We start from the raw sequence: 26,187 nt of genomic DNA, 5'->3' as shown, positions 1-26,187 counted from the left end.
TCCAGAGATGAGGAAGAGGGCCTGTGGGTGCTGTGTCTGCAGTGAGCTTGAGACTGAATGAAGAACATCACAAGCTGCATCAGCGTTAGCAGAGGGGGGGGGAAGTACACAGCGAACACAATCACCTGTGTGAACTCCCTCGGGAGGTAGTACGGCCTCATGCTTACAGCTAAAAGTTGGATGTCCTTATTGCAGACTTGTTCTTTAACAGTGATGTGCCCAGAGTTGCACCAACTGTCAATAACAAACACAGCCAGCCCTCCTCCTTTCCTCTTACCGCTCTCTGCCGTCCTGTCTGCCCGCCGTAATTGAAACCCGTCCAGGTTAGCGTCCGTGTCGGGGGGTCAGCTCCGTTAGCCACGTCTCATTGAGCACTATGATGCTGCACTCGCGGTAGTCCCTCTGATGCCGGGTCAGCGCCGTTAGCTCGTCCATCTTGTTGGGAAGAGATCTTACATTACATCTTACATCTTACATTCCCCATGATGACAGACGGGAGGACGGGCCTGTAGCATGTCCTCCTGCGACGGCGAGTGGCTCCGGAACGGCATCCGCGTCTCCTCCTCCTCAGCTCGCGGGGGACATTAGGCCGCTCGTGCGGCTTCTCTGTAGTGCTACTGAGGGCAAACAGCTGATCCTTACTGTAAACAATAGGGCAACGGAAAAAGTTTAAAAAATAAGTATTGAGACCAGAACGAAGTACACAAGTCTCTATGTAAGTGGGAAGTGGGAAATTCAAATGAAACACACGTGGGTAAAGTTAAAAGAACTGTTAAATTGACACGCAAGGCTTTTGTTGAAAAATGTGAAAGGTCACAAAACGTAAGACAAGATAAACTAAATAAGGTAAAAAAAAATCTAAGAACAAAAAAAAAGGAACAAAACAACTTCCAAAAGACTCAACCCTGAGTACGTCATAAGGACTCAAGTGCACAGAACACACACTGTAGAAAAAAGTGCAGCAGTGCATCCCAGGATCAGGACAGGAGATACACAGGAAGACAACAGCAACCTATGGAACAGCACAATATGGAGATACACAACATCAAATTCTTTATTTGCCAGCAAATAATGAGCAGCATGCATCAGTTGAGCAACCGCATCTACATTCAAGAGATATATGCACCATAATTCATAAACAGAATTTGTTAGGGGCTGTCTCATCTCCAAGTTGTGCCAGTTACGCACTGAGAAAGACAGGAGAGGACAATCAAGCTCACTTCTCATCAGAAGGGGTGAAACCCGTCAAGCAAAATGGTTACATTGATGACTGTTTAAAGAGCCTTCCCTCAGAAGAGGAGGTAGTTGTGATGGTTAAAGCTCTCAGTGGCCTCTGCCCTAAAGGGAGGTTTAATTTTTCCTTGCACCAGTAACACTGCCAGCAAAGGTTATGTTGCGAGAGCTCTGTCGGAGAAGTTGTTGGTGGGACGACAACATACCTGGAGACATTAGCCATCAGTGGACAGGATGGCTAGGGGATCTGAAAAGGTTGTCTTCATTAAAAGTTGAGAGATGCATCAAGCCCAAGCACTTTGGACAGCCCATTAAAGCACAGCTGCATAACTTTTCAGATGCCAGTGAAGATGGATTTGGCACGGTCACCTACCTTAGAATCAAAAACAGCAAAAGTGAGGTCCATGTCTCCTTCTTGCTGGGAAAAGCAAGAGTCACCCCCCTGAAACGGATAACTATTCAGAACTTTGGTGCTTAAAAATGAGGACAGACGTTTCCACACATTTGTGGCGAATCGGGTGTCAACCATCAGAGATGCAACTCATATCTCTCAGTGGAGGTACATCAATACCAAAGACAAACCTGCGGATTACGCCTCTAGAGGTATGAAGGTATGAGACCTGCTGAATGGTGGTAGCTGGATTGAAAGCCCAATGTTTCTCTTCCACCCAGAAAAGGATTGGCCTGCAGACATCACAAAGGCCACAATTTTAGTTGATGATGTAGAGGTCAAAAGGGCTGCCACAGTAAACAAAATCAACATAGAAGACTCATCTAATGTTACAGACCAGCTCCTATTAAACTTTTCAGATTGGAGGAAACTTAAGATGGCAGTTGGGTGGTTTCTCAAATTGAAAAGGATCCTTCTGCAGTTGAGATAAAAGAGAAAGGAATTGCATGCTCAAGAGGTCAACAAAAAGTTGCAGATGGGTCACGTGTCGCTGGAGATTGAGAGAGCAAAAAAGGCAATTAGTCAAACCTTGTTGGCTGGGAATCTCTTGGATACTGAAGCTTCCATCATTCGCTACAGTCAGCAGAAAAGGTTCAAGGAGGAGATTGCAGCCCTATCAGCTGGAAAATCTGTGCCAAGAGACATTTCCATTCCATTCCGAATCATATTCTCCTAAAGAAAGGGAAACCAGTCTCATCACCTGGACTGTTTAACAAAGATGATGTGTATGTGAAGAGAAGATGACGAGAAATCCAATACATCGCGGATTTGTTTTGAGAAAGATGGGTACAGGATTATCTCCCTTTGCTCCAAGAACGGCAAACATGGAATCAAAAAAGGATAAATTTTGTTACTGGGGACATTGTTGTTGTGATGGATTCTGCTGCTCCTCGTGGATCCTGGCCTCTTGGCAGGGTTTTGTAAACTTTCCCCGACAAGAAAGGTCTGGTACGCTCTGTGCGTCTCCAGACGAAGACAAACATCTTGGAAAGATGTCACAGAGCTATGTCTACTACAGGAAGCTGCAAGTTGTTAGTGTTGACTTAATGGTGACCTCTGAGTGGAACTAAGTTATTGATACACAATATTGTATATTATTTGGTCATTTTCTTTTTGTATTACTGGGATAATGGCTCTGTAATTTAATGGGGAGGGCAATTGTAAGGTCAGCCGCCATTTACAACTAGGGGCAGGCGTGTAAGAGCCATTTTTTGGTTATATGTTTATTTGTGTTTATTTTCTTTGTTTATTTCCTGGTGGCCGCAGTAGGTGGCGCTTGGCACTGTGGGGTGTAGGAAGTGTTAAATACAGCCACAGGAGAAAAAGCAAATAGTTTTTTGACCGTCTGCGTCGTCGGGTTCATTGTAGCCATTTGTTTCAGTGTTGTGGCAAATATGCAAACCTTTTTTGTGTTGTTTGTATGCACATAAGGGTACATTTTTGTCAGGAGCCAAGGTTTGTAAATAAATGTTGTTTGCAAAAGACCGACGACATGTTGGATTCACTGGACCCGGAAAGTTCAAGCCAGCAGCCCCTCAAGTGGCTTAGGTTCGCTTTATTGTTTTATATTAATAACAAGTCATTACAAAGATAAAATTAGTTTTCCTCCAAACCAGACACCTCCAATCCAGGTAAGGAGCATGCCGGAGCAACCTTTTCCTGTCTCATTTTTTTCCGGAGAAAATTTGTCCTTTTTCCTGTTATGCTCAACTTTTTCATTCGCTCCTCTGAATAGAATGTTGCTGAATGTGTGTATGACCTTGTTTTCCTTAGTGGACTTGACCTGTACCGGAACAAATGAAAGAATGCAGCCTTCATTTCCGGCCCCTGTATGCCCACATGTTTGTGATGTAATTGATGGTTTAACTCCTGGTGGCTCAGGAGTTTATTCTGACTCCACACTAGTTTTCATGATATGGAGCATGGTGGAATGTTGTCAGAAATTTCACAGATCAAGCAATGTTCACAATCCTTACTTATGTGTCCCAAACGTTAGCATCCGGAACAAATGCCTTTCTCCTTTACAAAATTGATCTTGTCTCTGTGCTTTTTATCTTTAAAGTGTTAGCAATTGTTTAAAGAATGTGCTTGTGCACAGCAATAACAAGACATGCTCCTTTTCTTGGGACAATTTGTTATATTATTGTCTTCATCAGGATCCATTTGAGTCACTGTGGTGGCAAAACTGCTTCCTTTCATTCTGCTCTTCAACTGTAGTTTAAACTTGTTAGCAGTATTCAAGCCAGCAGCCCTGTGGTAGGCTAACACCCTCAATATCTTCAAAGATTGGGTCTGATAAGATTCTTGCATGTCTCTCAAGGAATGCAGCCATGTCTGTGAAATGAGCTTGGTCATTGAAGGTTTCCCAAATGTCATGAGCTTTGGTTTGCCATCTTTCTCTTGAAGGGCAACTTGAAAATGACAATTTTCATGTTAGTTGGTATATATAGCTCTTGCATAAACTGAAGTTCTTCCATGATACAAGATCCACACAGAAATAATGCATAAGCTTGGAGGTCTTTGACATCCTCTGACTCGATTGTTGGCCAAGATAAAGCTTTTTCTATATTGACAGTAGCGATCTTGTAATAATTCCCCAAATGCTCTTTGAGATGACTCTTTGCCACAATGTAGCCATGTTTAGGAGCTATGTGTTGACAGCTATGAACCAATTCCTTTGGCTGTCCTAAACTGTTCCAAGTAGTATAAGCAGGATAAGCACTAGCGTTACTCTTAACTCCTTGTTCAAATGACCTAATGAAAGTCTTATATTGCAATGTATCTCCTTCAAATATGGGACTGTCTCTGGCTGGCAAAGATAACAAGCGCTGCCGCTGACATCTCCTGATGCACGGCGACACGGTAGCCTAGTGGCACTGTCGCCTCAAAGCGAGAAGGTTCCAGGTTCGCATCCTGGCTGGGGCCTTTCTGCATGTTCTCCCTGTGTCTGCGTGGGTTTTCTCCGGGTTCTCCGGTTTCCTCCCACAATCCAAAAGCCATGCACGTGTTAGGTTAATTGATGACTCTAAATTGCCCGTAGGTGTGAATGGCTGTCTGTCTTTGTGCGTCTCTATGTGCCCTGCGATAGACTGGCGTCCTGTCCAGGGTGTACCCCGCCTCACGCCCGATGTCAGCTAGGATTGGCTCCAGCCCCCCGCGCCCCCGACAGGGACAAGCGGTTGAAGTTGAATGAATGAATGAATGAATGAATGAATCTCCTGATGCTATTTGTCCATATTGATGATGCTTTATTTCCTGCATGTTTCCTTGATTATCCACAGTAATTATTGGGCCAGGTTGCAAAACTTGTGCTTGTTCCTTATCCTGTTGACCCTTTGCCTCCAGTTTTGATGAGACCTGTATTTCCTTTTGCTTTGGTTTACAATCATTTGCTGGCTGTTTGTTTTGTGGTAAAAGCCATTCCTGTTGTGTTTTCCATGTTTCAGGTTCATACTCAGTTCCCATAGGGTTAAGAGTGTTGAATTGTTCAAAATAAGAGTTCATTCCATCTGATCTGATCGCATGAGAGGAATGTTGTCCATTTGTTGCCTTCAAAACTGATCGCTTAGCAGTAGATGCAGCTAGCTCTGTTTCCAGCTTCAGTTGCTTTTTTTCCCTCTTTATTTGAAGCTCTTTTTCCTCCTACGCATTAAGCTCCTTTTAAAGCTGCCATACGAGCCACTGCAGCCCTTTCAGCTGCTGCTTTACCAGTTTCCATTAAACCTTGTATTGTTTTTCTTAAACCATGGTCCTTATTTAGCTTTATTTAAATTTGTACAATTTATCAGCAAGTGCTTTAACAGAAAGTTTGACAACACTCTTGCTGCCTCGTGTATCACCACTGCTGGCCTTAATGTCCGCTTTTCCAGCAGATGGCGTGCTCGCAGCTGACGTTTTTGTCCTCTTCCTCCATCTCCTACGTATTTAATCGTCCGACAGTCAAAGGATTGCAATGAATCAACCAACGTAAAGTTTATTGTTCATCGAGTTCAGCGACCAATGCATTGGAATTACACGCCACGGTTTTATGTGTGCCCACAATTGACAATTAAATGGGCATTTAAACCGGTGGTCGCGCTACATTACATCATCTCAGATGAACAGCCGTTGTGCTTCAGTCGGTTACAGCTCATAACTTCCCTGGAAGTGTCGCTCTTCTCTGACGACCTTCGCTGCAGATGAGCAGTGGCTGTAGCCCAGCGGCCTCCCCTCCGCCGTCCTAATCAGCTGACGATCAGATGAGCCGCAGCCAGCAAACCACTTCACACCGGTCCCCTCTCATGGCTTCCTTGTCGCCGCCACCAAAAGTGTGGAAACACATCTCCAAAAACACATCTTCAAAACTCCACCAAGCAAATCGTTTTTTACTTAAATGTAGAGGCTGAGCCCAAGCTTTAAGCCCCTAAGTTGCTGTACCACGGGTGAATCAGTGACGCACTTTTTTACGCTGTTTGATGAATGAAAGTCCAAGTTGTATTTGCAATTCAAACCATTGGTTGCATTTATTTATTTCCATTGTTTATAGTTTCAGCAGAAAAACTGTGACTTTCATATTTATTGGTGTGGCGTTCCTGGGGTATGTGGTCAAAAACTGTGTGTGCTTCCGGGTAACAACCGGGGCACCAAAGATTCGTTCTCATTTACGCCAAGAGCATGTTTTATATATATATCCTATGGATTTTTCTAACTTAAAATGCAACCAAGATTCAGTTTTCTCAATTACTCAAGAGAGGAACTGCTGGCTCTACACACAAAGGGACAAGCTGGGATATGACACCCCGTCCCGGCGGAGCTGAGGAGGAGACCCAGGGTGTTTCTCCATCTGCTGGTTTCCCAGTCTTACACTGAGAGAAAATCAGCTGGTATAGCATTATAAAAACATGTTTCAAGTTTACAGGAGTGAAATTTAGGGACGTGACAAGTTTTTGTGACCAACAAACTGTGAGGAAAGCAAACCATATTTTGTCTTCTCCTGGTCACGTGCTTGCAAGTGAATTTCCTCTGTTGCCCTCAGGTCGTTGCTATGTCTCACCTGTCTGTAAGACAAACCGTTTTTTGAAATCTTTTATCCCCTCTGCTATCCATCTCTTAAATTCTTTATAATGGTTTTATTCCTTTTAGCATGTGCATCTTATTGGTTAAACGTGTGTCTTCTGTCCTCACTCTCGCGTATCTGGACAAGGCTAGACAGATAGTGTACAAAAACTCAGCCAAATCATCTTCAGGTGTATGGTTTTTTTCTAATTCTGTTTATGTAAAACTGAGCAATACAGAACAGAATTTACTTACTTACAATACATAAACATACATAAAATACTAACTTTGTAAACATGTGCACAATCACTTTTACAAACAATACTTACCGTCAAACCTACTTCAAAGCTGAAACATGAAGAAAACACTGCAGGCTGCTAGGTTTTGACTGAAGCACATGGAGAAGGGAAAATTAAACTTAAAGAAGTGACCAATACAAAAAGTCACCAGTAAGTGGCAACATGAGCAGGGGCTCAGCACAATGTGTAACCTATGTATTTATTCACTTTGTTTGGCTGATCCTTGATGACACTGTACTCCTTGGCATTTTATTTTTACTCTTATTTTATTCTATTCTATTTATTTGCTGAATTAACTTATCCCTGTGTATTATTGTGTGTATTGTGTTTTAGTACTGTGCCAGTATGCAAGCTGCTGAATTCAATTGCGCCTGGTGGGATTAATAAAGTTGTCTGAGTGACAACCAGCGGATCTACCCTGGGTTACCGCTAGTCTAACACAGGACATATCTCCGTAAAGAAAGTCTCATGGTGCACGGACCTTGAGCTGCTAGCTGTTAGCCTACAGCTGTGAAAGAAATTCTCTGGAGTCCTCTCTGTTTCTCAAATCATGTCTTTACTAAATACTGCTGCAGACAGGAGAGATCAGACCAACAGCCGGGTCTCAATAATCTCTGCCTCTCTTCAAGTCACTTCAACATTTATACCATTACATCAAAAGATCCTTACAGACACAGGCACATCAAAGCAATCAAAACACACTACCCCATATTTATGACCCCAGTGGGTGTTATCAGTGTTTACGACCCCCCGTTTGTCACCATTTGCAAACCCCTGTGACTCCTATCTACAATCCCCCAAGCAGTCATTCTCAGCTTGACTGTTATGATAATCAAGGATTTACATTCATTGATAAATAAGGTAGGTCAATCTTTGGTTATTTCTCACATTCCCCCCTTTTGACACAAAGTGTCAAATAATTTTTTGGAAATAACACAATATCATCAACTAACTCTTTCTTTGACTACACACTGCAAACATTAGTAGAGGTTAACTTTTAACTCTCCGAATATGACATGTAAAAATAAAAATAACGAAAAACATTAAAACAAACAGAATTCTATTTACACCGTTTCTTCATCTGAGCCACTATATAGGTTTATAGGTTATAGGTTTTTATAGGCTTTATTTTGCCTCATTCGATGCCATGGATGCCATTTTCTTTTCTTTAGCACCATCATCTGCAATGGCGTTGCCCTGTGAAAACTGAGTTGTTATAGTCAGCGTGAAGTCTTTTAACTGTAAACAGTTAAAAGTGTTAGAGACAAAAGGTTAAGGACAAGGGTTTCCTGTAGGAGTGAGAATGCCACAGTTTTTCCCAGAGCGTGAAAGTTATGGACAATATTAGAGCATATTGTGACTCTGACACTGTATCATCTATTGCGCCTAGAAAGAAAACCACAAATTAATACAAATAACTCTGTCGCCTTAGCAGACGAGTTATTTGGCAGTTTGGTTCAAAGGCAAACACAGAAAGAGCAGTTAGATGGATTCCTCGCAGAACCATCTATGAAGAAAAACAGAATTATCGTTAGACACTATGTATCAAACAATGCTTCCCATGGTTTTGATCCACTGTTAAACATTTCCATTCAAGAATGGTTCTCCATCTTCAGCTGTAGGATCAATAGCTCAAAAATTAAGACAGTACAGCGCTTCAGGCTGACATTAAACATTAGTATGACAATGAGTATCATGCATAACGTGCACACTTTGAAAATACAATAGGGTCAGATGTTAGTGTTTGTTAATAGACATAACACTACTGACATACAACTATCATGCAAAAATTAAAAAGAAACAATCAGAGCTCGATCAGGTAGGTCATTTTAAGTCGGTACAGGCTGTTTGCCTCAGCAGTCACAGTCTAAAAAGTCAGTCATTGGCCAAGTTTCTTTATACAGGGTTTGGGAGATCTCCACAGAAACATAAAATAATCCATAAGTGGCAATAGAATTTAATCTATTTATTTATTTATTTTTTGAAAACCCATCCAGTTCCTATGGATGCAGTCAGGACCCACTTATTATCATTATTAATAATATTATCCTTATTATTATTGTTATATCTAATGCTTCAATTTGCAAAAACAAGACATATGTTTCTGAAAACTTCACCATCACTATGGCAGTTTTTTAAACCAGGTTTTCCCAGAAAACTGTACAATTAAATTCAAAAATTGAAATACCATTGAGAGTGAAAGCAAAAAACCCAGAATAATGAGTCAGGATTTACAGTGATGCATCAATATTGCATTTTCTAAAATCAATCACCAGAAACTCAAACCTGTGACATGATGCCTCTTCAGGTAAAATGGGAGTTATATTTGAGATATTCCACAATGGCATGTTTGTTTTATAAGAAATAATCAGTTTTGCTTTCAATATCTTGATTTTTTTTTCTTATGTGAGCTAAAAAATATTTTGTCTGAGCATATCAATCAAAACCTTAACTTTCTGTGTCTAATGATCAACTCTCAATGCAAAACCCTAATTATCCCTATTGACACCAATACTTACAGTATTCTTAATAAATGTTCCTATATGTATATGCAAGTGTATGTATGTGTTTAACATAAACATCCTGTTCATTCTAAGTTCAACTAACGGTGTCATCTAGTGTGGATGTTTTATCTTTAATTTCTAATTTGTGATTTTCAAATGCTCTGACCTTCCTCCGCTGTCTGTATGGCCTGCTCATGGGGGAACCATGAAAAAACACCAAACAGAAACACGCAACCAGGACTTCTCTGGATCTTCAGCATTGAGCCATTGTCCCAGTCTCCTTCTTTCTCTCCTTCTGCTGTTGTCTTGATGAGGCCATCTTTGTCCAGGATTCTGTGCCCCATTCTGCTGGTATAGTGAACCAAATGGCCAGTTGAATGTTGCGTTCACACCTCTCCAGCTCCCACCTCCTTGCAATCTTGTAGTTCCTCTGGCTGCCATGTTCTGAACACAAGCTCTTCAGTGTTCAATTCAACTGAACATCTGGTGCCGTGGACATCTGTTTCCTTTTCTTCAGGCCAGTAGTCGAAAAGAAGTTGCTGTTTGGAGAGAGAACTTTCTGGAGAAGCAAAGTTATCTTTCTCTTTGTTTCAGTCTGTTTTCCTCCGTCACTGGTTTTCTGACAACTGACACATCAGATGCAGGTTCAGTCTCCCCTCCCCCTCATTGTCAGAGTCCTTCTGGGAATATGCATATGGGCTTGTCGGAGGGCTGCATGGCCTGGGGACAGCATGAGGAGGACCTGTCTTTTATCCCTAATCTCTTTCTTGTCTTTCTATAACTGAGTTTGCTTTCCTCCTATCTTTCCCTACTCGCTGTCCCTTTCTCTCTCATCACTTTACCCTCTTCACTATATATACCTAAATATGTGCCTAATAAAAGACAAAAAAACTAAAAAAGTCTAGTAATGCCAAAATGGAAGCTCTCAACCACATTAACCCATTTATCTGCTATAAATTTAGCAGGATCTGTAAAAAATTTAACTTTCCCATTTTGTTTCCCATTTTTCTGTTGACCCACTGGGATGTGCTTTTACTTTCAATGGGCTTATTGTTCACTCAGACAGATTTCACACATGCTGATCTTTCCATACGAACATGGTTAGATCTTATCACACATACACTAACTTTGGATAACCTTTCAGCCAGGTGGTTTATACGACACATTCGTTCAGAGCAACGCACCCTTTAATATCCAAACCGGATATTTAGACACTGAAATGAGTTACCCCAAAGTTTATTTTTCTTACCACATTCATACGCCCGTTTTATTGTAGTTGGGAATCCCTACACTCATGCAAATTATATTTGCATTTCAAAAATTTCTACTCCTTTGAATAATTGATTCAGAAATCAGTCATTTTTCTCACTAAATGCTTGTGTATTTTCCAAAACACTTCTCTCATTTGTTAGGTTGCACCAACCTCACACAACACATTATACTCATTTATGTCTATTCAAGACATCACTTATATAGCTTTAAGTTCATATATATATATTTTTAATTAAACTAGTTCTACAAAATAAAATTACACAGAAAATATGAAGACGGTCCAATCTCCAAACGGGACTCATTGGACCTCGATATTCAACCCTATAGGATTTATAGAATATCAGACAGCTGACCACATTGTCTCGAACTGTCACCTAGGATACCTCGCCTTCTCAGAGCCTCAAAATCACACAGAAAATGAAACTAGTCTTCAAAACCACAAAGGACATATGAAGACGGTCCGACCTCTACAAATAGACTCGTCGGACCTTATATTCAAACTCACAGGAATTACAGAATATCTTGACAGCAGACCACACACAGGTTCTTGAACTGTCGCCTAGGTTTACACCCCTTTTTTGAGCTTCAAAACCCCACAAGTAAATGAAGCTTGTCTTCAAAATTACACACGAGATCTGATCTAAAAAACACTGTACTCACGTTTAAAATGGATGGAGCGTCTGCTGTCCAGCACCCGTTCCTGACATCAGGCGGAATCCTGTCCTCCTTTGGTGGAGCGGACTTTTTCCTTACCGGTTTAACCTTCAGCCTGATCAGCAGATCGTCCAATCCCATCCTCGTCGCCAAATGTGAAAGAAATTCTCTGGAGTCCTCAGTGTTTCTCAAATCATGTCTTTACTAAATACTGCTGCAGACAGGAGAGATCAGACCAACAGCCGGGTCTCAATAATCTCTGCCTCTCTTCAAGTCACTTCAACATTTATACCATTACATCAAAAGATCCTTACAGGCACATCAAAGCAATCAAAACACACTACCCCATATTTATGACCCCAGTGGGTGTTATCAGTGTTTACGACCCCCCGTTTGTCACCATTTGCAAACCCCTGTGACTCCTATCTACAATCCCCCCAGCAGTCATTCTCAGCTTGACTGTTATGATAATCAAGGATTTACATTCATAGATAAATAAGGTAGGTCAGTCTTTGGTTATTTCTCACACGGCCGCATTATCTGCCGAGGGAGTTCAGTCACGTGATCACCGTCTGTGTTTACATCCCTCTGAGAGCGGACGCAGCCACTGCCTGTGACAAGATCCACCCAGTCACTGCAAGGCTGCAGACACAGCACCCTGAGGCATTCATGATCATCTCTGGGGACTTTAATCATGCAACTTTGGACTCTACTTTGGCTGTTTTTCATTAGGTTGTAGTCTGTCCCACCAGAAACAACAGGACAATTGATCTCCTGTATGCCAATGTAAGGGATGCATACAGAGCGACCCCACTCTCCCCACTGGGGAAGTCTGATCACAACCTGGTTCACCTACAGCCACTGTATACCCCCAGGGGATGACACATTGTCTGAAGGAGTACCTGAACTTCTGTGCAGACGTGGTCTCCCCTGTCAAGACTGTCCGCTATTACCCTAATAACAAACCATGGGTAACGCGGAAAGTTAAGGCTGTCCTCAACAAAAAGAAGGCTTCCTTCAGGAGCAGGGACAGGGAGGCCATGAAGGCAGCACAGCAGGAGGGAAGCTAAGGACAGCTACAGGAGAAAGGTGGAGCATTAGGGTGAGCTAAGGGAGAACAACATGAGGGAGGTCTGGGAAGGTGTGAGGACCATAACAGGTCACAACACAAAGACCAGAGCTACAGAGGGGACGAACAAGCTGAATGGCTTCAACAGGTTTAACCAGCCCTTGTCCCCCTCAACCCCCCCCCCCCCCCCCCCTCACTGCAGCCATCTCTCCTTCCCTCTACACACCCCCCCACCTCACCCCCACCCCCCCCCCCCCCCCCCCCCGACACCACAACAACACCCCCCATCCTCCTCCACCTCGACACAATCCCCGCTTCACATCACACAGACCAGGTCAGAGGACAGCTGAGGAAGCTCCGGCCCAGGAAAGCAGAAGGCTCGGATAAAGTGTATCCGAGACTACTGAAGAGGAGAATTTAATAAAAGTAGCGCAGGGCTCGGTCTTGGCTGCGACGCTGGCCAGAATATGCATGATCCTCAGCAGGGAATCCTCACTGCCGACATGGAGACTGGAGGCTAGGCAGCATATCCAAGAAGGACACCCCCAGACTGGATAAACTGATCAGGCGGGCCGGCTCTGTGGTCGGCATGAAACTGGACTCACTGGTGCCGTTGGCAGAGAGGAGGACACTGGACAAACTGCTGGATACTATGGACAATGCCAGCCACCCCCTGCACACCGTCATCAGCAACCAGAGGAGCCTGTTAAGTGGAAGGCGGCTCCTGCCCAAGTGTAGGACCAACAGGCTCAAGAACTCCTTTGTCCCTCAGGCCATCATCCTCTACAACTCCTCACTCAGGGGGAGGAGGAAATAAAGAGGACAGAAGGAGTGGGAGCCACTCACTGTGCAATTAATAATCTACCCTTACAGACCTGGGGCCTCATGTATCAATGTTGCGTACGCACAAAAACGTGGCGTACAGCATTTTCCACGCCAACGTTCAGATGTAACAAAAGTGAAATGACCGTGGAAATGTGCAGTGCGCCACGCAAACTTCATGGCTGTCGTCTGACGTTTCTACAGCTATTGTTTCGTTGGCGACACTTAGAGGTGATGCTGGGAAACTGTTAATTATGTGAAAATAATTCATCCTCAGTGTAATGTGCACATCAGAGACACATTAATGGACAATTAACACACACGTGTTTGCAATCATATGGATGGAGAGAAAAGCATGCGCAAAGTAATGAAAAATGGCATTAACAATGGCAGCCTTGGCCTCGTTAGAAGACATCGCAAATGGTTATATCATACGTGAGAGGGTGTTTAGAGAGCGGGAAGATCTGTTGGCAAATGACGATAACTGGCTCATGAGTCGTTTCAGGTTGTAGAGGCCAGTTTTACTGGAGCTGTGCGCAGGGCTGCGGCCAGCCCTAGAGCGACACACAGCCAGGAGCCAGGGGTTGTCCGTTCCGATGGGTGGCTTTTCGGTGAGTAAATAATTTATCAGTTTAATTACGCCCCGAATTTAAACCAGCCGAATGCCCGTTTGGGCACGTGCATTCAAATATGTGTATTTGTTTTTTCCCTGGTGAAAATATAGTGGCTGAGCTATCTAGTAAGCCTTTTTTTGTCTCCTTGTGTTCAGTATTTGTCTCAATAAACGCGTGCGTAAAGTTGGAAATGTCACACTGCAGTAGCCACGGCGCACCTCTGCAGTCATTAATATAAGTGTGATCAGTCTTGTCAATCCTTGTAATGAAGTTGTTTTGTCCTGTTTGTTTTCCCACGAACAGTAGTGTGATTATACTGTTTGTATATATATGTATATATAGATATCTATATATATAGATATCTATATATATATATATATATATATATATATATATATATCTTTAGAAATTGAAGGGGCGCTGGCGCTGTCGCTGTCTAGACAGGTCGGGCGGGGTGCTGCTGTACACACCTGAGAAGGTGTGCCGCATGGTGCTGGCCTGCGGTGTCCTGCACAACTTGGGAAACCGCCATAGCATACCACTGCCAGAGCACATCCCCCCACCAGAGGAACCGGGTGCCGGACCAGTCAACCTCGACCCACCCCGCGAAGCGATACGGGCCTGGCAGCATCTGATTTCAACGATGTAAAGAGGCAAGGACACAATTTACTTTTTAAGTGCATTTATTGCGTGACAAATATCTCCCAGTGCATTGACCATTGATCTAGATGATCACTGACGCCATGGATTGCTCTCACTATTTCCTCCCAATTCGGGCCAGTCGGGCGGACGTCAGCAGCTGGCGTGGAGTCGCCGGTGCGCATGGTGCAGAGGGAGAAGCCCTCTCCTGTCTCATCGTCTATTGAGAAATAATAATAAAACATGATTCAATGTGTTTATATCCTGGCAACTTAACGCACGAGCATGTGTAATGTGAGCAGCCTATTGTACGACCAGTATAATGACATTTCTAAGTTTAACATATTTACCTTGAGGATGATCTGTGTCGCCTTCATGGGCCCCCACAACTCCGCTTAGAGCTGTGTCCTCCACAATAAGCAAAGGGGGTCAGTTCCTCCCCTCATGTCCTCCCGCCCGTTGCGGTGATACTTCGGCGGTGGGCCGAAATCCTCCGCTTCACCTCCACCTTCACGTCGGACCTTTTTTTTTTTTTTTCAGTGGCTGTGCGCTGCTCCGACCCCACGACTTTCACTGCCTCACACACACACTCCCACTCAAATTTCTTTTTCTTTGTGTTTATCCCTGAAAAGAGGCTACCAAATAACACCGCTCTTCGGGTCTCCACTTCATTTAATAAAATTTTGAGCTCAGACTCGTTGAAGTTGCGCTTCTTGCCTTTACTCATCGTTTAAATCTGATGTTGCAGAGAGGGAATCCCCGGTGCAGGCCCTATTTACATTGATTTGCATATGTAAATTGGGGCGTGGACAGGGAGGAGATTAGCACTTCTGCATGTGCGCTCAATTCCACGTTGATTGGGATGTACAAAGGAAAAGTGCTTGGATCCATGCTTACGCACACTTTGATACATCTGAATTTTTTTGTGCGTACGACAGTTTCTGGATTCTAGCGTACGCCATGTTTCAGTAAGAAATCCACGCAAGTCTTAGTACATGAGGCCCCTGGACCCTTATTTTCTTTTTTTGTGCAATAACTTTATCCACCACTTAAGTGCAATAATTTAAACTTACTGCTCATTTCTGTCATATACAGTCATACATATTTTATCTTATACATTTACTCTACATTTTACTTATCTAATTTAATTTTCTGTGAATTTTATTTGACCTGTATTCTTACATCTACCTCATATATATTTGACTAAGAGTTTATTGCTTACTGTTGTTGTTTTTTATACTTCCTGTATTTATTTAGCTAAGAGTTTATTGTTTATCCTTTACTGTATTTTTTACAACTCCCTTGTGTTTTTGTAAGCTGCTGGAAACTCAATTTCCTTGCAGGAGTTCATCCCAAAGGATCAATAAAGGGAAGTATAAGTCTAATAATCGTAAAAAGTTAGATACTTCATTGTGCCATTAATTCTGAGCTGTGTGAAAATCTTTTTTGTGAATGAAACTTCTACATAGGGAGTCTTAACAGGTCGCCTTTGTATATGGCAATTTTAGAGCCGTTATGCTAACGATCAAATCTCAGTTTGTCATAAACAGGTGACATTCATCAGGCTGAAACAAGCTATTTATGACAAGTTTGTGCAGCCAAGAGAGTTTGGTGAATCCAACTTGAACACTTGTACAAGCAAACTCCATAGAAGAAAGTAAGAAGTTTAGCATAAGAATACAAACTTGTTCTTGTATGAGGCCCGTTCTTTGCCATTGAATTGTAGCTATAGTCTCACCATAAATTGTGCTTTGATTTAAAATTCCCCAACCTCTCGTGCTTCTCTTTCTACTTGTTTACAGCTGTAGTGTCTCCCCACCTAAGCAAAGTCGTGGTAAACCTGCATTGGCAAAGGTTCCTGGCACCGAGAACGGAGACATCTGTGGGTCTGGTGTGTATTACGCAAAGGCAGTCAGAATTCAGTAAAATGCTTCGGTTTTTGTCTGTTTTATTGGATGCTTAATGTAAGACTCTGCACACAAAGAATTTTATGAGCAATAAAGTTTGGGCTCAAGAGGTGTCCTGAATACAAATAAATTGTGTGTATTGTAATATCCTGTTCACAGGACAGTCTACAATTCTGTCTTTGGATAGTGAGACTGAGCTCAGACCTCTGGACCTAGTTTGGGCCAAATGCAGAGGATATCCATCATACCCAGCAATGGTGAGGATGTTTTTGATGTTGCACTTTATGGTGTGTATACTTAGGGTGCACTAACACTTGGCTCAGATAATCCTTCCGTGCCTAGGCACGACACTGACTTTAGCCGTTATTTGTGCTTCGGCACGGTACGAATGGCAAGTGAAAGTGCGCCCTAAGTCTTAGAGCTGACATAAAGAAAAAGGTCTCATTGTATCCCATAGAAGGGCGTGATCATTCAATCAACTTTAACTTAAATAATTCATTGTTACAGATTGTTGACCCAGACATGCCCCAAGAAGGGCTTCTTCACAACGGCATCCCCATTCCAGTGCCTCCCTTGGAGGTGCTCAAACTGGGCGAATGGCGAGCAACGGAAGAAGGCCAAAAGCTCTTCTTAGTGCTCTTCTTTGACACCAAAAGAACTTGGTAAGATTCATACATGGGGGCTATAAACCTCATGCTTAATTTTAAAACAACCTGGAGCAGTTTTGTCACTTTGAAAATCATGTCTCCTGATTTTCAGGCAATGGCTCCCTCGGAACAAACTGCTGCCGTTGGGTTTGGACGACACTGTAGACAAACTGCGCTTAATGGAAGGCAAGAAACCTAGTATTCGCAAGTCTGTACACACTGCATACGACCGGGCCATGGTACATTTAAACCATGTGAGAGGAAATGTGAACTTCACTCCCTCCAATTTTATATAAAATTGTAGTTTCAAGATTTTACCAGGCTGTCTGGTGATATGTATAGACGCTTCATCAATGCCCTAAAAAGGTGGGGAAGTAAGACAACAGTTGGTCGTATTTGAAGGCTTTGTGCATAAAACTGTTGCTGAGATTTATAAAAAATTGAGAAAAAGGTGCTTTATGACATTTTCCTAGATTCATTTGTTAATTTATACATGTCATTTTTGTAAAAGATTTTACACAACCACAGTACCTATAGAAAGTCATGATACCCTTTTGAAATAGCCCATTTTTTTGTTTTACAGCCTGAAGTGGTAACACAAAAAAGATATATTTTTCCAGCCTGATTTACACATTTTGCCTTAAAACATTCTAGTGATATTTTTTTTTCTCCAGAATTGCTGAAAATTCATTAAAAAAAAAAACTAGAATAGCAGTGTTGGAAAAGTGATGAGACCCTCAGATTTAATACTTTGTGGAGGCACCTCATGCTTTAGATGCATTTGGATCTGTCTCTACCAGCTTTGTGCACCTAAATTGGGAAATATTTCCCCATTCTTCCTGCAGAACTGTTGGAGTTCAGTCAGATTCTGTGGTGAGCGGTGATGGACTGCACTCTTCAAGTCCATCCACAGATGTTCTGTAGGATTCAGGTCAGGGCTCTGACTAGGCCACTCTAGGACATTCACCTTCCTGTCCTTTAGCCACTGTGTTGTTTTTATGGAGGTGTGTTTTGGGTCGTTGTCATGCTGGAAGGTGAACCATCTGCCCATTTTCAAGTGTCTAACAGAGGGGCAAGGGTTTTCCTCAAGTATTTGGGTGGACTTGGCAGCATCCATTTTCCCTTCAAACCCGACCAACTGCCCAGTCCCTGCTGAAGATAAACAAGCCCAGGCTTTGAGTTCAGCCCAAAAAGTTCAAATTTGGTCTCATCTGACCATAAAACCTTTTGCCACATGGAACCAGAATATTTAATATGTTTAATATGTTATATTTTCTTAGGATACTCAATGTAACATTTTTTCAGAATAGGCTTCTTTCTCTCCACCCTGCCAAACATGTAGAACTTGAGAAATTGTTGTCACATGCACAGATCGACCAACCTCTGCCATTAAGACTTGTAACTCCTTCAAGGTCACCATGGACCTCTTGGGAGCTTCCCTGATCAATCTTTTCCTGGCTCGGTCATCCAGTTTGGAGGGGCGGCCCAATCTAGGCCAGGTCTGGCTGGATCCATATGCCTCCACTTCTGGACAATACTCTGAACGGTACTCAGTGGGAAGGTTAAAGCCTTTGAAATCTTTTTAGATCCTTCTCCTAACTTGTGCCTATCCCCAACTTTATCCTGAGCTCTTTTGAAAGCATCTTTCCAACCATGGTGAATTATTTGTGTTACCATGCTCTACTAGGAGTGGAATCCTCAAGGAACAGCTGATATTATTCTGAAGCACTGTTGGAACTTTTCCAACACTGCTGTTTTACTTTTTCATTTTTTATTAAATCTTATTTCACTTGGAAGTTGTAAGGGAAAATATGTAAATCACGCTGGAACAATATTCCAGCAATTCAGGCTGTAAAACAAAAATAAGTGACTTTCAAAAGGGTATCATGACTTTCTACAGGTACTGTAGATGAAAAAAGTGTAAATATTAAACCATCAAAGGGATTGTCTTGATTCAAATCATATTTAGATTGTATTTGCCATTGAAATGTCAGGGTTAAATGAAGTGTGAAAGTCCCACTTAATGTTCACGTCATATCTGGACACCACAGATGTTTGGTTTTACTTTCTTTTGCCATCAAAAAATAATTTTCTCAGTGGTGAAGCATAACCATTTCACTCCCAGAAATGTGTGTACCCATTTTAGTCAACGATTCTGAGAATTGCTCAGTAGCTAAAAGAAGATATAACCTGGTATCGCCAGACTAATTCTCAAATGCAGTTGAATAGATCTACAACCAATCAGAGCAACAAACAACTCAGCGCTGAGGGACATGCAAGTTGGGGTGGTGCTTGGTCCGTTGTCAAGCAGGAAAAAAATGTTGTGAAACTTTCTGTAATGGTCGCTAAACGGTACACTAAATGGCTTTTAGGCAAGAAATAGGAAATACAGTAAGAGAATCTTGATTCCCATGAACTTACAGGACGCTGACCCTACTCTGTGAGTCATCATCTCAAACCCACCCCCATATGACAGATGGTTGTTTAATTCTGCAAGGGCCTGCTGGGAATCCAGACGTATCTGCCAGGGCAAATGAAACATGAGCTTGGCGATTCGTCTGGTTTTCAGGCTTAACAAGATGGCTGTCAAAGAAATGTTTATAATTAAAAAAGATAGTGATATTGGCTACTGATGCAAACATTCTTGATCTTTTAGTCCAGCTATGATGCACTGTAGGTGGGACTTTAGAGGTTTTTACTTATTTTTCCATATTGTGAAACTGTATTATGATACTAGAATTCTGGAGTACCAGATGCAGCTACTACAAAAGGTGAAGCTGATAATTTTTTGGTTATGAAAAGGTCTACTGCAGTCTCTCACCTTAAGAACTTGCCATTTGCAGATCTGGCTGAAATTACCTGGCTGAAAAGCACAATCTGTCTATTTATTCATTCATTCATTCATCTTCAACCGCTTATCCCGGGGTCGGGGTCGCGGGGGGTGCTGGAGCCGATCCCAGCTGACATCGGGCGTGAGGCGGGGTACACCCTGGACAGGACGCCAGTCTATCGCAGGGCACATAGAGACGAACATAAACACACAACCATTCACACCTACACACCTCTTCAATCAAGCTAACACATGCATGTCTTTGGATTGTGGGAGGAAACCGGAGTACCCGGAGAAAACCCACGCACACACGGGGAGAACATGCAAACTCCACACAGAAAGGCCCAGGCCGGGATGCGAACCTGAAACCTTCTTGCTGTGAGGCGTCAGTGCTAACCACTACACCACCGTGCAGCCAATCTGTCTATTTAGAAAAATAAAATAAAACTTGTTGGACAGATGACTCCTGGAGCCAGGGGCGGAGTGGCCATCGGGACAACCGGGAGATTTCCCAGTCGGCCGGTGGCCAATAAGCTCAAGTGAACCAGCCGACAGACTGCCCTGCACAGCTGTGTGAGTTTCATGACCAGCCCATTGAGTTAAAACTCTTCAGAATCAAGCACGTTCCTGTGAATACCTCACAAATCTCTATAAAAAACGTAAATACAGAGAGTCCAACCACTATATAGAACACTTGTTATGTCTCTACATCTCACTCATGGTTGCTACAGTGTCACTCTCATTAATCCAGCCTACTGATTTTTGTTTAGCCTCCTATCTTAATCTAATTATTTTTATCCAGAGGTTACATAACTTTCATAACCACAAATATAAAATGGCCAACGATTGAATTTCTCTTTTTTATTCATAAATTAATGTAGAATGGTCAGAGCAAAGCCTCATGGGAAATGGGAACTGCGTATCGCTCCAATGATCGCTCCGCGTTTATCCAATGAACGAATAGGGATGAATGAGCAGCTGTCAGACAGAGAGAGAAAGGGGCAAGGTTGGAGTAGAGGATTTTCTTATAGTGGAAAAGGAATTGGATTTGCGTGTTTGATTCGCTCAGTTACACCTGATGGAGGGCAAGAAGAGAAAGGAGAAAGGAGGGGCTGAAAAGGCCAGAATGAAGAAGAAGCGGATGCTCGAGGAAAGTGCATCAAAAGGGTCAAAAATCACGGATTTATTCCGAAACTACCAGGCGTCAACTAGTGATGCAGGTGAGTTGACAGGAAAACGTTTAGCTCAAGCTTTGACATTGTTGCGAATTAGCCCCCACTCGTCCCAGTGGATTTTTGTGTCCCACTCCGCCCCTGCCTGGAGCCATATATCTGGCAAAATACTTGTGTGTTTGTACAGCATATACATATGAATACAGACTCAGTGTAGTAAAGGTGCATGTGTATAGTTTTGTAAATATGTAAATATATGTTTATATTGGCTTACATGAAGTAATTTAAGGAATGCAAAGATCAAATTAGATTTTAATTTATAATTTGTGGTAGTCGAGAGTTAAAAAGTAAAATATTGAAAAGATTTATGTATGATGCTAAGTAGCTCTTTTTAATCGTGATGGTATTCACCAACAGCTCAGAATATATTCTCTAGTACTGAGGTGGCTCTAGGCAGCAGTGATCGCACTAGTCTACAAGATTTTTGATCTTGTCTTTGAATTGTACTGCAAGATCTATTATCTGCCTGGGACAATATTTTCTCACACAAGAATAAATGCCGTTTGAAACAACTGCCTGTGTGTGTCTGTCTATAAACGTTCCACCTGCTCAACTCAGTATGTTGTATTATCAATAGTATATACAAATTGACCAATCAAGGCAGCGGTAGACGAGCAACCCTCATGGTCCATGGGGTAAAATGACTGATTTTCTGAATGGAGTCTGGTGGCTTTGATGAGGGCATTAAACGGCTTTAGTTCCCTCTGCATAAACTTAAACAGGGCTGAGCTTTTGCTTGTTTTTCCACTCAGCTCTTACGGTGTGTTCATCATTACATGTTCTGTGAAGAAAATCATCACGGTCCGAGTGTTGGCCATTGCTTCAGCTGGGGATGTTGAAGGGCTGTCTGGTGGCAATATGAGGCGGTGAATATATTCTAAATATTGTGTATGTCAAACTGATAGATTTTCTTTATGTGAGCTTATTTTAGGTTGCCCAAATAAATTTAGCTGCTGCCCCTGTCCACAGGGGACTTTCAAATTTAAAAATTTAAAACGTATAACTTCATCTCATCTCATCTTCAACCACTTAGCCGGGGTCGGGTTGCGGGGGCAGCAGCTCTAGCAGGGGACCCCAAACTTCCCTTTCCCGGTCCACATTAACCAGCTCTAACTGGGGGATCCCAAGGCGTTCCCAGGACAGTGTGGAGATATAATCTCTTCACCTGGTCCTGGGTCTTCCCCGAGGCCGCCTCCCAGCTGGACGTGCCTGGAACACCTCCCTAGGGAGGCGCCCAGGGGGCATCCTTACAAGATGCCCGAACCACCTCAACTGGCTCCTTTCAATGCAAGGGAGCGGCGGCTCTACTCCACCCTCCTGAGAAAACACATTTCAGACGCTTGTACCCGCAACCTCGTTCTTTCGTTCATGACCAAGTTTCCTGACCGGTAGATCCAGAGCTTTGCCTTCCGGCTCAGCTCTCTTTTCACCACAACGGTGCCGTAGAGCGACTGCAACACCGCCCTCGATTCTCCGGCCAAACTCACGCTCCATCGTCCTCCACTCGTGAACATGATCCCGAGGTACTTGAACTCCTTCACTTGGGGTAAGGACTCATTCCCTACTTGGAGTAACAATCCACCGGTTTCCTGCTGAGAGCCACAGCCTCAGATTTAGAGGTGCTGATCCTCATCCCAGCCGTTTCACAATCGGCTGTGAACCGATCCAGTGAGTGCTGAAGGTCACTGACTGACGATGCCATCAGGACCACATCATCTGCGAAAAGCAGAGACGAGATCCTCAGCCCACCGAACTGCAACCCCTCCCCACCATGACTACGCCTCGATATCCTGTCCATGAAAATCACAAACAGGATTGGTGACAAAGCGCACCCCTGGCGGAGGCCAACCCCCACCGGTAACAAATCCGACTTACTGCCGAGGATCCGGACACAGCTCTCGCTTTGAGTTTACAGAGATTGGATGGCCCACAGAAGTGACCCCATACTCCCGCAGCACCTCCCACAGTATCTCGCGGGGGACCCGGTCATATGCCTTCTCCAGATCCACTGTGGGAAATAACCAGGGTTTTCCCTCTTTATTTGTAAGTATACTTAGTCTGTGATGTAAATCCTTGGTCAGTCAAGCTGTGAATGAGTGCTGGGGGAATTGCGGAGAGGACTCACATGGGGGTTGCAAATGGTGACATTTAAAACATTCATAACATCTACTGGAGTCATAAACCTTGGGTAGTGTGTTTTGTTGTAATTGTTACTTTGATGTCCTTGTTGTTTGTAAGGTGCTTTGATGTAACTTCGCATCCTGGGCCTTTCTGTGTGGAGTTTGCATGTTCTCCCCGTGTCTGCGTGGGTTTTCTCCGGGTACTCCGGTTTCCTCCCACAATCCAAAGACATGCACGTGTTAGGTTACTTGATAACTCTAAAATTGCCCGTAGGTGTGAATGGTTGTCTGTCTCTATTCGTCTCTATGTGCCCTGCGATAGACTAGCGTCCTGTCCAGGGTGGACCCCGCCTCACGCCCGATGACAGCTGGGATCGGCTCCAGCCCCCCGCGACCACGACCCCGGGATAAGCGGTTGAAGATGAATGAATGAATTAATGTTTGTAGCTTCTCTCCTGTATGCATGCAGCTTAGTAAAGGCATGATTTGAGAAACAGAGGACTCCAGAGAATTTCTTTCACAATTTGGCGACGAGGATGGGATGGACACTCCGTTACTAGGCCTGAGTCCTGACTGAAGGTTAAACCGGTAAGGAAAGTTCCGCTCCACCAAGGAGGACAAGATTCACCAGATGGTGATCAGTTGAAAGCTCTGCCCCTCTCTTCACTCGAGTTTCCAAAACATACGGCCTCAGATCAGATGAAACGATTACTAAATCGATCCTCGACCTTTGGCCTAGGGTGCTCTGGAACCACGTACACTTATGAGCATCCTTATGTTCAAACAGGTGTTTGCTATAGACAATCCGTGACTAGCACAGAAGTCTAATAACAGAAGACTGCTCGGATTTAGATCAGGGAGGCGGTTCCTCCCAATCACGCCTCCCCAGGTGTCTCCATCATTGCCCACGTGGGCATTGTAGTCTCCCAGCAGAACTATGGAGTCTCCTACTGGAGCCCCATGCAGGACTCCATTCAGGATCTCCAAGAAGGCCGAATACTCTGAACTGCTGTTCGGTGCATATGCACAAACAACAGTCAGAGTTTTCCCCCCTACCACTCGCAGGCGTAAGGAAGCGACCCTCTCGTCTACCGGGGTGAACTCCAACACCCAGTGCTCAGCCGAGGGTATGTGAAGATGAATTAAATGTAAGTATTTATTACATACATACATATATCTGTGAGTAACACTTTGTTGTGTTATACGTTATAACTAAAGCAAAGCATGCATGTAGCCCCTGTTTAGGTCCTGCTCAGGTCCCAGTGTTACACTGTTCAACAGAGAGAAGGTGAAAGTTCATGTGTTAATAAGAGAGCTCCACCAGTCTCCTCTGATGCAACGGGGAAAGTTGTGATTTTTAACAAATTACATCGTCACATTTGCTTGTGTAACCATAGAGACCGCATTGACCGTCGCCGCTACATTGGACCAGGCATACAGCCCTGTAAACACATACTAGTAATGGAGTAAGTAGTAACGAGCTGGCTTCTCTCTGAATAAAAAGCACTACAGCGTTTATAATCAGTATCTCAACTAATGTCACTCACTCAGTGCTTTACCTCGCTGTCATACAGCCTTTTCTGACAGGGAAGCTTAATTAAATCCCTCTTTCCTCTCTGAAACCTTGCTTTACTTATGACACAACAAAATGTTACTCACAGACAATATATGTATGTAATAAATACTCACTCTCAGGCTGTGAGAGACATTTTTTAAAAACACTAAAACGAAAAATATGAATTTATACATTGCATAAGTCTACCAGCATTATTATTGCGTTCGCCTACATCAAGTGACAAAATAAACTCCATTCATAGCCTATAGTTTAGTGACATTAGTCCATATAAAAACTTTGAGCTTAATGGAAGATGTATTTCCTAATGGAAAATGTATTTAATGATACAAGTTAATGTCTCTGAGAGGGTAATACATACTACAGGAAACCTTCCTCACTCCCAAGCCACAGAGGAAACCTGAGAAGCTGGTTTGTACATTTTCAACACACAAAGGTTTATTTACAAATAATATGAATGAATGTTGTACTTTTATGTTTATGTAAACAGTTCTTTTCCTAAAAAGTATTAACCAAGTAATGGTATAATGAAAATAAAGTAGGAAGTGATCACTTAAAAACAAAACATTTAGAATAAAATTACACATTTGCATTCTTTTCCCCTTCTTAAAAGTAAACAATTACTGCTGATTTTGAATACCGTATTGCAAAGCAAAAGCACAGAGTAAACACAGAAATTATACAATTACATGGTTTCACAAAGGCACTGTAATCTACTAAGAAAAATTCAGACAATTAAAAAGTAAACCTGCAGAAACAGGTGTAGAACTAGAACCTGAAACTGCTCTGGATATCAATCAAGTTAAGCTGCAGCGCAGTAGAGCTGCTCTGACTATGGAACCGGTAGAAATCAAACGCATCTCCTCTGGAGCTCAGTCGAGCTGCCACTTACCAGCCATATAAAAAAAAGACGGGGGCTACACAATGGCCAATCAGAAAATAGCATTATTGTATCTGGGTAAGATTTAACGCAACAACCAATGAAAAAAAGCATAGTTTTATTCATGTGATTTTTTTTTTTATGTTTCCTAACTTTATTCACACAAATAGAGTTACAACAGTGATTACTGTTCAGTCTTCAAACAATATAACAATAACAATATCACTCGAGGTAGTGCATATATCATAAAACAAAACACTGAAGTACATAAATCTTTACAGTTTAAATTCATTACACGTCTTTGGTTTTCACAGCCTTACAGTTAAAAGTGCTTTATACCTAACTTTCCCTAAAAAGACGTTGTGTTGTTTCATCTGTGAAATGACAAAAGGAGCAGAGAGGTCAAT

General features: G+C 42.8%; 1 protein-coding gene across 1 annotated transcript in view; it reads left to right on the top strand.

Annotated features, from left to right (window-relative positions):
* Nucleotides 1–23,121, top strand: part of LOC310966176 (bromodomain and PHD finger-containing protein 3-like) — a 48,197-nt gene extending 25,076 nt beyond the window's left edge. The window contains exons 10-13 of the mRNA XM_083940029.1: nucleotides 16,394–16,482; nucleotides 16,658–16,755; nucleotides 17,006–17,160; nucleotides 17,258–23,121. Of these exons, the coding sequence (XP_083796155.1) occupies nucleotides 16,394–16,482; nucleotides 16,658–16,755; nucleotides 17,006–17,160; nucleotides 17,258–17,441 (526 nt within the window). The 3' untranslated portion in view covers nucleotides 17,442–23,121. The remainder of the gene's footprint in view (nucleotides 1–16,393; nucleotides 16,483–16,657; nucleotides 16,756–17,005; nucleotides 17,161–17,257) is intronic.
* The last annotated feature ends 3,066 nt before the right edge of the window (nucleotides 23,122–26,187 follow it).

This window comes from Echiichthys vipera (genome assembly GCF_963691815.1).
Source record: "Echiichthys vipera genome assembly, chromosome: Y".
NCBI lineage: Eukaryota > Metazoa > Chordata > Actinopteri > Perciformes > Trachinidae > Echiichthys > Echiichthys vipera.
This window is presented reverse-complemented; position numbering and strand designations above follow the sequence as displayed.